We start from the raw sequence: 13,241 nt of genomic DNA, 5'->3' as shown, positions 1-13,241 counted from the left end.
GCTCTTGTGTCTACTGGGGAAGACAAATATTAAACAAATAGAAAAATATACCTGAGTGTTCAAAAATACATATATTTTTTAAAACTTTAAATCGAGATGAATGCTATAAAGTTGGGGTAAATGACATCTGAGGCTCTCCTTATTCAAGGTGTTATGTCTTATGTCTCTTTAATATGACCATCACCTACTGCAGCCACTGAGGGCAGAGCCAAAGGAAATAGATTTCGACCTCAGCTTAGGTGAGGGTAGTTTTCTCTTTACTGTTTGCTTTTCTGTTGATTCAATATTCACCTGTTTAACAAAGAGAGAATATTAAATCTGCTCAAGACTTTTTGGGGAGGGAGACTGGTTGATTAACTTATTGATTGATGGATTGCTTTATATTTTAATCCCAGGTAGTTACATAAATCTGCTCAGGCCTTTTTTTTTTTTTTTTAATTTTTTATTTACTTATGATAGTCACAGAGAGAGAGAGAGAGAGGCAGAGACACAGGCAGAGGGAGAAGCAGGCCCCATGCACCGGGAGCCCGACGTGGGATTCGATCCCGGGTCTCCAGGATCGCGCCCTGGGCCAAAGGCAGGCACCAAACCGCTGCGCCACCCAGGGATCCCCTGCTCAGGCCTTTTAATAGAATTTCATCCATCTAGCAAGGCAGCAATTATGTTAATCTTCTTTCTTAACTGGTAAGCTCTCATCTTTTCTAATTTATAAGGAAATACAGTATCCTTATATACAATTTTTAAACAAAAAATATTACCCACAATTCACCATAGAGATAATCAGCATTAATAATTTTGTGTATTTCCTCCCCATATTTTTGCTACACAGGTTTTTTTTTTTAATTTTTATTTTTTTATGATAGTCACAGAGAGAGAGAGAGAGGCAGAGACACAGGCAGAGGGAGAAGCAGGCTCCATGCACCGGGAGCCTGATGTGGGATTCGATCCCAGGTCTCCAGGATCGTGCCCTGGGCCAAAGGCAGGCGCTAAACCGCTGCGCCACCCAGGGATCCCTACACAGGTTTTTTTAATAGCAGATGGCAAATAGTTTGCACAATTTGCCTGCTGCTATTTTCACGAGACATTATCATAACAGAAACCTGTCATTTGTGGCTACCCTGCATCTTTAGACAGCATCCCTTTATTGCAATAGATTCCTGGACTATTGGTCCTGTCTTCCTCAGATAGATAAAAAACACACAAAAACTGACAAGGAAACAAACCCCACATTTCCCACCTCCCTTGAGTTGGGTTATCAGGTGTGACCTACATTCCGCCAGTAAGCTGCACCCACCCGGAACTTTGCTTTGGGTGTGAGCCAGGTAAAGAAACAGGCTGGGCACAGGGTCTCCCTTTTGTTAACACAGGTGTCATAAGAAACAGCATGGCCCTAAAGGAAGAGACAGCAAGCCACATCAGTGGCATGGTTCTGGCTAATACTCCTGGACATTTAGCTGTTAGCTTGCTCCCCAGCCCTCCTGCTGCTGCTATGAGCTGTTTTCTGGAATAAATCCTTTTCTGCTTAAACCTCAGAAGGTGGCTGCTCTTATCTGTACCTGGGAGTCCTGACCAGTGCGATAGGCACATTCATGTGTTACTACAAATCACTGTAAACACTTTGGGGTCATGAAAACTGAACAACCAAAATGTTGACTCACTTAAACTAGCTTTTATTTACTGATTCAAGTCTTAAAATGTAGACTCCTCTAAGAGATTTAAGGCCACAGTATTTCTTACTCTTTTAGGGGTAGAAATATGATGAGAGTATAAAACATCCTTTTTAAAGTTATTTTATACTCTTTAATATAGTGTATAAAAAGGACAAAAAATATATAGTGGCAGAAAGTGATACTGATTCAAAAAAGTGGTACATTAGTTAAAAAATGGAAACACCAAGAACTAAAGTTACCTAAAGGAGTAGCTGAGGGCAGCCCTGGTGGCTCAGTGGTTTAGCGCCGCCTTCAGTCCAGGGCGTGATCCTGGAGACCTGCGATCGAGTCCCACGTCAGGCTCCTTGCATGGAGCCTGCTTCTCCCTCTGCCTGTGTCTCTGCCTCTGTGTGTGTGTGTGTGTGTGTGTGTGTGTGTGTGTGTGTGTGTCTCATGAATAAATAAATTAAAAAAAAAACTTACCTTAAAAGAAAAAAAAAATAAAGATTTAAAAAAAGAAAAAGGAGTAGCTGAAAAAAAATTTGTTACTGGAGAGTACACCAGGATGGAATTTTATTTTATTGCAGTTGTTTATTCTCTCAGCAATTAAAAGAGTATACTTTAACATCTGTGTCCAGAGAAAAAAAACAAACTTCTTTTACAGGTCACCATCATATGCCATAATCTATGAGCTGCTTTTGTTTTTAACCATTAAATTCCTGATCCCAGCTCATTTGGGGGCTAGAACTGTCTGATTCACCTGGTCTTTTCCTCTCCACCCCTGATCACAAGCAGTAGCAGAGTTTTGGGGGCTAAAATGGCACAATGGTGTAGTGTAAGTGCCCATGGTAGACATCAATACTGAGGAGCAGAGCCTGATTTCAGACTTTAAACAAGGCCCTGGGGAAGCCACTACCAAATACCTTAAGATAGGAAATTCACAGTTCTGTTACATGACCAGCTATTGACCTCCTTCTGTATGTCAAAACATCATGCCATACCCTGGGGATATAAGGATAAGAAAGATAAACCTCTTGCCCTGGAAGAGAGCTCAGTCCCATGGGAGAGGCCAACAAGTACAAAATAGTTGAACAATTTCATGATAAATGCTATAATAAAGCCTAGTGTCAGGTGGGGATACCTAATTGTTCCTTGAGGAGAAAAGAAAAAGCAAAATCTCTAACTAGCACATCCCAGGATGTACACTTTTGCACCTGCAAACTACTTTGTACTATGCGGAATTAGTCTGTCTCTAGGTAGATCCCAAGTAACAAAAGAAATGAACTTCCCTTCTTAACTATTTGCCCTATGTATATCAACACCCAGGAGAGGAATGTCCTTATTTGCATCATTAAAATAGTTTATGGAAGTTAATAAGTATGTGAGTTTTTTTTTAAGAGAACTACTTGCAAAAACTTAATTTCTGTATCTATGTATCATTCTTTAGATACTACACATGCACACACACATACAACCAGAGAATGTATTATGGAATGTGGAATGAAAATGTAGGGATACTTCTTAAAAGATCTATAAGACTAACAGGCTCATAAGCCACTCTTTTCTTCCTTCCTCCTCACTGATCTATCCTCAGTTTTTATCCAAATATGTTTTATATAATAAGATTGCAAAAGTAAATGTGAGGCATCGTCCCATTAAGCCATGCTCTGCTCTAGAGGACTCTCTTAGTTTGGGGTCCCCAGGAAACACACCCTGAGACAAAGATTTGTGTACAAGTGTTAAATGAAGCAGCTAGAAGGAGTGGGGAAGCTGATCAAGGACATATTACCACATTGGTCACCACTATGGGCAACTGGACCTTAATTCTGTGAAGGAACCCTGGAAGCTAGTGTGGAATAAGCACCTCTGGGTCTCCCTGCTATTTTCTGTGAGAAAGACAAAATACTCCCTAATAGTATTAACTCCCCCACTCTCTCACCCTGCCAGAGCACGGGCCCTAATGGCCAGATAGAGGCCTTAGGCACCACTGCAGGTGCTGGCAGTTGAAGACTGGCTCCATGCACAGGAAACACTAACTACCCAAGGGATATGGATAGGGCACCAAGCCTATCTTCCACAGGCATAAAAATATTTCCTCCATTTTAAATTCTGGTCGATTTTATCTATATCCTAAAGATGGCTAAGATGTAGTGATTCCTACAAAGTTAATTTATTTTTTATTGGTGTTCAATTTACTAACATACAGAATAACCCCCAGTGCCCGTCACCCATTCACGCCCTGATTCCTACAAAGTTAAGTGTCTTTAGTAGTGAATAATGAAACCGAAAACCAATTATAACCTATAGCTAAATTCCATTTCCTAAGCTTTTCAAGACTAATTTCATTTACAAACACATTAACAGTGTATAGGAGTATTGCATACAGATGACAAGCAAAGAATAAATAATTAATAATAACCAATAATACAGACAATAAACAAAGAAAAAACAAATAAGAGTAGAATTATTTCAGACATATTAGTTTAGCAAATATGCTACCCTGGCTCCTATCTAGATTATATTGTCGTTTGTGGTGACAACTTCCATGCTGTGTTTCAATGCTGGTACCATAACAAATTATGCAAGTTGCCATTTATTTTTAAGGAGTAGAAAAGACTAAACAGAGATTTTAGGAGTGGGAGGTTTGAAGACAAATATGGCCCAAATAAAAATTTCTAATAATTATGTGAATTCAATGACGTTTCCCATCTGTATAAATTTTTTTAAAAGAAGAAGTGGCTTGAGCATGTGTTTCAAGGCTGGAAACAGCACTGGTGCTCACTCTACCTTCTCTGCAGAGAATCTCTGGTGTCAGTGCAAGAATAGAACTGCCTTCAGGATGTGTCTTTTCCAGAGGACTCCTTACGAGTCACATAATAAAATGTCTAACTGCTTTGCCCTTCTTCCAGGGGCTTTCTTTTCTCCTGAGCAGAGTTTATAGCCAAGCCAAGAAATCCATGAGTATTAATTAATCAGGTAACTACAAAAGCCAGCATTTGTTTTGGCCCTGCTGAGAAAGCCTGTGTTTGTGGATTCACTACAATGTGTCTATTTCCGGGATCCCTGGGTGGCGCAGCGGTTTGGCGCCTGCCTTTGGCCCAGGGCGCGATCCTGGAGACCCGGGATCGAATCCCACATCGGGCTCCCGGTGCATGGAGCCTGCTTCTCCCTCTGCCTGTCTCTCTTTCTCTCCCTCTCTCTGTGACTATCATAAATAAAAAAATTAAAAAAAAAAAATGTGTCTATTTCCTCCCACATTTCTAAACCACAGCCTGCATAAAAGCTGCTGAGATCCCTGGGACACAAGGCTGGTTCAACACCCGTAAAACAATCAATGTGATTCATCATATCAGCAAGAGAAAAACCAAGAACCATATGATCCTCTCATTGGATGCAGAGAAAGCATTTGACAAAATACAGCATCCATTCCTGATCAAAACTCTTCAGAGTGTAGGGATAGAGGGAACATTCCTCGACATCTTAAAAGCCATCTACGAAAAGCCCACAGCAAATATCATTCTCAATGGGGAAGCACTGGGAGCCTTTCCCCTAAGATCAGGAACAAGACAGGGATGTCCACTCTCACCACTGCTATTCAACATAGTACTGGAAGTCCTAGCCTCAGCAATCAGACAACAAAAAGACATTAAAGGCATTCAAATTGGCAAAGAAGAAGTCAAACTCTCCCTCTTCGCCGATGACATGATACTGTACATAGAAAACCCAAAAGTCTCCACCCCAAGATTGCTAGAACTCATACAGCAATTCGGTAGCGTGGCAGGATACAAAATCAATGCCCAGAAGTCAGTGGCATTTCTATACACTAACAATGAGACTGAAGAAAGAGAAATTAAGGAGTCAATCCCATTTACAATTGCACCCAAAAGCATAAGATACCTAGGAATAAACCTCACCAAAGATGTAAAGGATCTATACCCTCAAAACTATAGAACACTTCTGAAAGAAATTGAGGAAGACACAAAGAGATGGAAAAATATTCCATGCTCATGGATTGGCAGAATTAATATTGTGAAAATGTCAATGTTACCCAGGGCAATATACACGTTTAATGCAATCCCTATCAAAATACCATGGACTTTCTTCAGAGAGTTAGAACAAATTATTTTAAGATTTGTGTGGAATCAGAAAAGACCCCGAATAGCCAGGGGAATTTTAAAAAAGAAAACCATATCTGGGGGCATCACAATGCCAGATTTCAGGTTGTACTACAAAGCTGTGGTCATCAAGACAGTGTGGTACTGGCACAAAAACAGACACATAGATCAGTGGAACAGAATAGAGAATCCAGAAGTGGACCCTGAACTTTATGGGCAACTAATATTCGATAAAGGAGGAAAGACTATCCATTGGAAGAAAGACAGTCTCTTCAATAAATGGTGCTGGGAAAATTGGACATCCACATGCAGAAGAATGAAACTAGACCACTCTCTTTCACCATACACAAAGATAAACTCAAAATGGATGAAAGATCTAAATGTGAGACAAGATTCCATCAAAATCCTAGAGAAGAACACAGGCAACACCCTTTTTGAACTCGGCCACAGTAACTTCTTGCAAGATACATCCACGAAGGCAAAAGAAACAAAAGCAAAAATGAACTATTGGGACTTCATCAAGATAAGAAGCTTTTGCACAGCAAAGGATACAGTCAACAAAACTCAAAGACAACCTACAGAATGGGAGAAGATATTTGCAAATGACATATCAGATAAAGGGCTAGTTTCCAAGATCTATAAAGAACTTATTAAACTCAACACCAAAGAAACAAACAATCCAATCATGAAATGGGCAAAAGACATGAACAGAAATCTCACAGAGGAAGACATAGACATGGCCAACATGCATATGAGAAAATGCTCTGCATCACTTGCCATCAGGGAAATACAAATGAAAACTACAATGAGATACCACCTCACACCAGTGAGAATGGGGAAAATTAACAAGGCAGGAAACAACAAATGTTGGAGAGGATGCGGAGAAAAGGGAACCCTCTTACACTGTTGGTGGGAATGTGAACTGGTGCAGCCACTCTGGAAAACTGTGTGGAGGTTCCTCAAACAGTTAAAAATATACCTGCCCTACGACCCAGCAATTGCACTGTTGGGGATTTACCCCAAAGATACAAATGCAATGAAACGCCGGGACACCTGCACCCCGATGTTTCTAGCAGCAATGGCCACAATAGCCAAACTGTGGAAGGAGCCTCGGTGTCCAACGAAAGATGAATGGATAAAGAAGATGTGGTTTATGTATACAATGGAATATTACTCAGCTATTAGAAATGACAAATACCTACCATTTGCTTCAACGTGGATGGAACTGGAGGGTATTATGCTGAGTGAAGTAAGTCAGTCAGAGAAGGACAAACATTATATGTTCTCATTCATTTGGGGAATATAAATAATAGTGAAAGGGAAAATAAGGGAAGGGAGAAGAAATGTGTGGGAAATATCAGAAAGGGAGACAGAACGTAAAGACTGCTAACTCTGGGAAACGAACTAGGGGTGGTAGAAGGGGAGGAGGGCGGGGGGTGGGAGTGAATGGGTGACGGGCACTGGGTGTTATTCTGTATGTTAGTAAATTGAACACCAATAAAAAAATAAATTAAAAAAAAAAAAAAAAAAGCTGCTGAGAATGTCTCACGAAAAACTTCATTGAGAACAAATCACCCTTTAGTCTCATTTTAATAAAAAAATGAGTGGATTCCCTTCTTGGTGGACAGCTTTCTGGAGCTTCTTTCTATAGACTCCAAAAGTACTCCTTACAACCAGGGACGTATTTTTATTTTTTAAAGATTTTTCTTTTTTTATTTATTCATGAGACACACAGAGAAAGGCAGAGACACCGGCAGAGGGAGAAGCAGACTCCATACAGGGAGCCCAACGTGGGACTCAATCCTGGGTCTCCAGGATCACACCTTGGGCTGAAGGTGGCGCTAAACCGCTGAGCCACCGGGGCTGCCCAACAACCAGGGGTGTATTAGGTTCAATTCTAATACTAGATTCAATTTCCCCCTCTCAAAGCCAGTTATGGTTCCTCTTCTCCCTTTTCCTTCTCCCCTATACCTCAATACAAGTGGTCAGGCCATTCTATTTTTCTTATTTATACAGATGAGCCAAGTCATTGAATATTATGGTTTGATTATTTTAAGAGACACTAATGACTGTCTACCCATCTCCCCACACCTCCACCATCATATGCTGTGAAGAGGAGGACAGCGGCACCTGGGTGGCTCAGTTTTGAGCATCTGCCTTTGGCTCAGGTTGTGATTTCTGGGGTCCTGGGATGGAGTCCCACATGAAGCTCCCCATAGGGAGTCTGCCCCGACAACATGGCATTTGTTTAAATAATCTGAAAATGTAATTTTGTCATTAATTCAAAATTCCCAAATGTCAAAATTTTTAGGAGTTATTGAAAAGTACCAGGATTCAAAATGATTAACATTTCATCAGTGTTCTCTTCTTTCCCTTGGGTAGAGATATAGGAGCTAATAGAGCAAATAGGAGCAATCTAAAATGAGGAGAAAGAAGGGAAAGAATGAAGTAAAGAGCATGAATAATTAAGCAAAAAAACCCACAAAATATATCAATCACTGAAGTGAGAAAGACAAAAAAAAAATTCCTAAAATTTCTGGCCTCCTCTCTCTTTCTTCTCCCACCAAATTATGAAAACATACTTCCATACATAGTAATATGTATGCTTTTTTCCATAATTCCCTAGAGATACAAATGAGAGAAAAAATTATTAATATAAGGAATTACTTTGTTTTACACAGTCCGAAGCCTCCAACTTAAGAAATTAAGAATGAAGTCATTAGGTGTTAGAAGCACAAGGTTGATCATTACAATTGTCAAAAGAAGGAAAACAAAGTTCCAAGAACTATAGATGACACATATTCATATTGATGACATTTATGAGACACTTATCTGAAAGTCTTTCTAGACCTCTCCAAGGCTAAGTTAGGGGTCTTTCCTCTAACCTTTCACTGCATCCTGTGACAACATCTATTCTCATATAAGCTCTCTTACTGGACTGCAGGCACCTTAAGGGTCAGGGTCACACTTTATTCACCATAGAACTCCCAGCACCTGGCAGTGGCTAATGTGTTTGAATGGGACTAAGCTTGCATACTACTCACCCTTCAAAGTTCAGCTTGCTCATTACCTCCACCATCAAAAGTGTAACTTTCACAATTATGTACTTTTATGCCTTTCTGTTCATCTCCACTCCCAGACTGAGAACAATTAGAGTTCATTCATTTCTGTATCCCCAGTGTCTAGCACAATTCTTGACACATAGTGGATGTTCCATAAATGTTTGACTAGTATCAAAATCAACAACACATGAAGTACTGTTGCAAAGGTAATGGGGATCACATCTCCTATACATGATTTTGCCCTGTATGGAGATATATCTGTTTGTATACTGGGCATCAGTCAGAAAGTGGAAGTTTATAAAAGTCTGCTTCCTAGCATATTTGCTTAACAGCCCTTATCTGGAAGCTGACTTACTTAAGGAAGCTGATCATAACATTAGTATTGACAAAGAAAAATGGCAACCTGGAAAATAATTTTGCACAGATATTTCACATTATCTCAGAAATGATAACACCTGCTGCGATGACCTGGCTCAAGAGAAGCACAAAGCTACCCAGTTTTCCATATCCTGTCCCCTTATTCAATTTCTTTCCCAATTTTGGAATGGGTTTTGTGTACGTATAGAATTTTAAAGCTAGACAAGGACTTCCCAGAGCAGACCAATTAAAGCACCTCAACCTATTAAGGATTTGAGAAGTATTTATCCAAGATTATATAGCATATTACAACAGACCACATTTACCTCTTGAAAGAGGAAAGACTACCAATTTCAAAGAACCAACTTTTGTCTTCAAATTTAACAGCTTCCCCTCTCTTGCTTCATTATGAAAATCTTCAGTATCTACTATTAAGACAGTCTACAACTTTTTCATTCCTCAAACCATTTGTCAAAGAACAAGAACTCCTGTTACCTACTCTTTTATTCCCCTCCTTAGCGCTAGAGAAAAAGGGAAAAACAAAACCCAAGAGCCTCTTCATAGTGACTGGAGTAATGGTCTTGCTCTTGATGAGATACCTAATAAGGTTACGTCTGTTTTTCATTAATTGTCATTTGAATGTTATAGACAATCTTACCAATAGTTGGGAGTCTCTGCCACTTACAGAACCCCAGATTTGGACTGAGATGGGATGAGATCATGCAGAAGAGTCAGACAGTGTTTTTCAAAACTTACCTTTCCTAGAAAAGTGGTGAAATCTACATTTTTGAGGCCCTATGGGGTAATTTGTTTGTGCGAGGGAGCCAGTTTTCAAAAAGTTCAATTGCACAATATCACTTGATTCAAAATTGTTAAAAGATGGAGTAGCAATATGCTCTAAAAACAAAAATAAATACTGGTAACATAAGGCTATCCAATAATTACCCATTCACTGTATCACATTTAGTACACTAAGTACTGAGCTTAGAGGAAAGATTCTGTTTATCGTCAGCAACGAAATTAAGGAGCATGACAATGTCAGCAAGGATGTGAAGGAATCATTTACCATAGATAATCAGGTTAGCTTTTGTTATGGTTGTTATATGCTCCAAATTTACAATTAATCTTAGGTTAATATTCAAAATGCAATATTCTAATGCATTTTTCATGTCAGGTTTTTATTTTGAACATGACAGAAAAATACTAGAATTGTGGATTTCAATGAGATGATCAGATGTAATGCCAAGTCTACCATGAAATCAAGATACAGCAACAAACTGAATTTTAAAAGGCAACAAAAACTGATTAGCTCCATTTTCTTGACTGGGTAAAACCAACATAGGATAAACCCTGTATAAAATAAAATTAAATTATGATCAAGGCAAGAAGAAAGTTGGTGCTCCAAGAATAAAATGAAAAAGTAATCTAGGATTTTAGTGAAATAAAGTCCCCTAATTTTATTTATAGCAGGTGCTAGTTGGCTGCAAGTTAACACTGAGACAGCCAAAATTGCAAAAAGTCTGTATTTCTAAATTTCAGTATCCATTTCATCATCATGGTAATCGTAATATATGGACTTAAGTTAAAACTCTAACTATAGCTAGCATAAAGCAGATTACTATATTTAAGATGGAAAGGGAGGAAAATGAAGCTCTGTATTAGCATACTGCCATTAGCAAGCATAAGCAACTGATTCTAGGTCTTACATTTTTGCTGAGTAGTGTCTATGTAAAAAAAAAAAAAATCTGTTTTTATGCACCAGAAAGCCAAGGCTTAATCTACCAACAGAGCCCAAATTAGAATCCACTACTAGGAAGGATCTGGTTTCCCTGAATGACAGCTCATGGATGTAGTCATTGATTTGCAATGAACAAAAAAGTCACAGGTGACTGTGTGTAAGAAGAGATGGGGACACATGGTTAGCCTGGCTCTGGTTATACAAGTCTTCATATTTCCAAGTCAAGAGGGTGGACGGGAGCCTGGCTAAATAAAGTGCTTCAGAACTTTTGTGCTTGCTGCATCTCCCGGAGATGGCTGTGCAGAGTTTGTCCCACCTGCTAAAGGAGTCCACAGGAACTCCGCACAGGAGACCACCTCCTCAGGTCAGAGCACAGAGCTAGAAACAGTCTTAGGCATAGTTTTCCACCAGCACCATTTCTAGAGACTCTGAATCTCTAGAATTTATTTAAGGATAAATCCAAGTGTTAAGTTCACACGATGAAAGAAAAATCTGTTAGATTCATAAAGTGTGATATCTGAAGAAGCCTCCAAGGGACACAAGATCCTAGAGTCATGCTTCTCACATTTTACCATGCATACAAATCACCAGGGAATCTGTTCCAATACAGGTCTAGGGTAGGCCTGAGACTGCACATTGCTAACAAGGTCCCAGGTGATGCTCTCTATGTTGCCTGTCCAGGGAGCATAATTTGAGTACTAAGGTTTAGAGTTGGTAGGAGTCCAGAAGACTGTCAGGGTTGAGTGTTGAAGAGCCACAGAGTTCTCTAGAGGCTTGGGGATAGGGTGGGTTTGAAGAGCAGCAAAAATGAGAGGATACATGTTCCCCTCCCACCCCATGATGCATGATTCCCCTCCCACCTCATTGGACAACAAAGGTTTGGAGACTGCTGCTGGTCCGGACCCCTCACTTTACAGATAAGGACATTGGAACACAGAGAGGCTGAGAGACTTGACTACACACCCTCCAGAGAATATACCATAGCCAACACCAAGATGATCCCCAAAGGCCAAAAGCCAGTTTTAAAACATTGTTAGCAAAATCTCCTACATTTTTGGCCCACATTCTAAAGCTGCAGTTTGCACTGGTTTTCTCTTGTGTTCCCGCTAGTGATAAGGTACAGCTGTCCACTGGCCCTTTGAATGTATCTTGTTACATGATCTATTACTTTAATGTATTTATACTCAGCCTCATTCCACAAAGAATTGGACATAACTTACATAATAAAATAGAAAACTGAGACAAGCAAGAGGAGGTAGAACTAAGAAATAGATATACTGACCAAAAATTGTTGTTAGAGTTGAATTTCAAATTTAATTCCAAACTTCCTAGAAAGTATGATGACTACTATTACTATTACTATTGTTGCTGATATGGATGGTGATGTCATAGATGCAAATCTTGCCCACACAAGAGGGTATTTCAATCTCCTGATCCTTTGTGACATAAGCCAGTTTTCATTTTAGACACATAGCAGTGGAGGTGTCCCCAAGGAGGATATCAACGATTCTTTTAAATAGAACTAACTCAGAAACAGAATTCCAACTTACATATGGAATAATGTAGTTTTATGTCTAATTTAAGAAAAGCTTCTCAACTCATACCTTAATTCCAGTTTCTATATTTGGTATATGTGTATAAAGCACCTGCACTGTGCAAGATACTCTACTTGTCCAAGGCATAGCTCTGCCTTTGAGGGGTTTGCAATCCAGTGAGAGGGAAGACAAATAATTAGAAGTTATAAGAAAGCAGCATGTACCTTCAAAGGATGAAATAAGTATCCTAAAAAGAGAACCACCAGCCAAGATATGAGATAATAATAAGAAAACATCAAACTACTAAAATAGTGATACTGGTGTTAATTATGATGATATCAAGTGCCATATAAGAACCAATTATTTGGCCCCCTGTATTGATACTATTATAATCCTCACTTTTGAAATGAAGAAACTAAGATATAGAGAGGTTAAGACCTTCATTTAAAGACATGAAGTCAATTAAGTGGCAAACCACACCCAGTAATAATGAAACTGAGACCCCACTTCTAAATCCTGGGCACATCCCCACTATAGGATCCCACCTTCTGAATTTACAAAGTCAGACCCAAATGAACTACAACTGAGAACACAACTCAAAGATATATTCTCTGCACCACGGTTGATAACCTGAATAACCAGGAAAAAAGGGAGAGGTGCCCTCCTGTACCCCAACCTCTGCAAAGTACATGTTCCAATTTTCATGACAAGAATATTTCAGGAATTGTAGACCATGAAGACTGACATGAATCTCTGGCAAAGTTGAAGAATTGATGATTAAACAG

The 13,241-nt window shown here is 39.4% G+C and overlaps 1 protein-coding gene across 19 annotated transcripts in view; it reads right to left on the bottom strand.

Annotated features, from left to right (window-relative positions):
- NEK11 (NIMA related kinase 11) overlaps positions 1 to 13,241 on the bottom strand; it is a 253,722-nt gene that overhangs the window by 214,460 nt on the left and 26,021 nt on the right. For 14 of the 19 annotated variants that reach the window (XM_049099933.1, XM_049099937.1, XM_049099935.1 and 11 more), the window contains one exon: positions 8,306 to 8,386. The exons of the other annotated variants lie outside the window; for them this stretch is intronic. In XM_049099933.1, the coding sequence (XP_048955890.1) occupies positions 8,306 to 8,386 (81 nt within the window). The remainder of the gene's footprint in view (positions 1 to 8,305; positions 8,387 to 13,241) is intronic. 19 annotated transcript variants of the gene reach the window in all.

Source organism: Canis lupus, chromosome 23, assembly GCF_003254725.2.
Source record: "Canis lupus dingo isolate Sandy chromosome 23, ASM325472v2, whole genome shotgun sequence".
NCBI classification, from domain to species: domain Eukaryota; kingdom Metazoa; phylum Chordata; class Mammalia; order Carnivora; family Canidae; genus Canis; species Canis lupus.
This window is presented reverse-complemented; position numbering and strand designations above follow the sequence as displayed.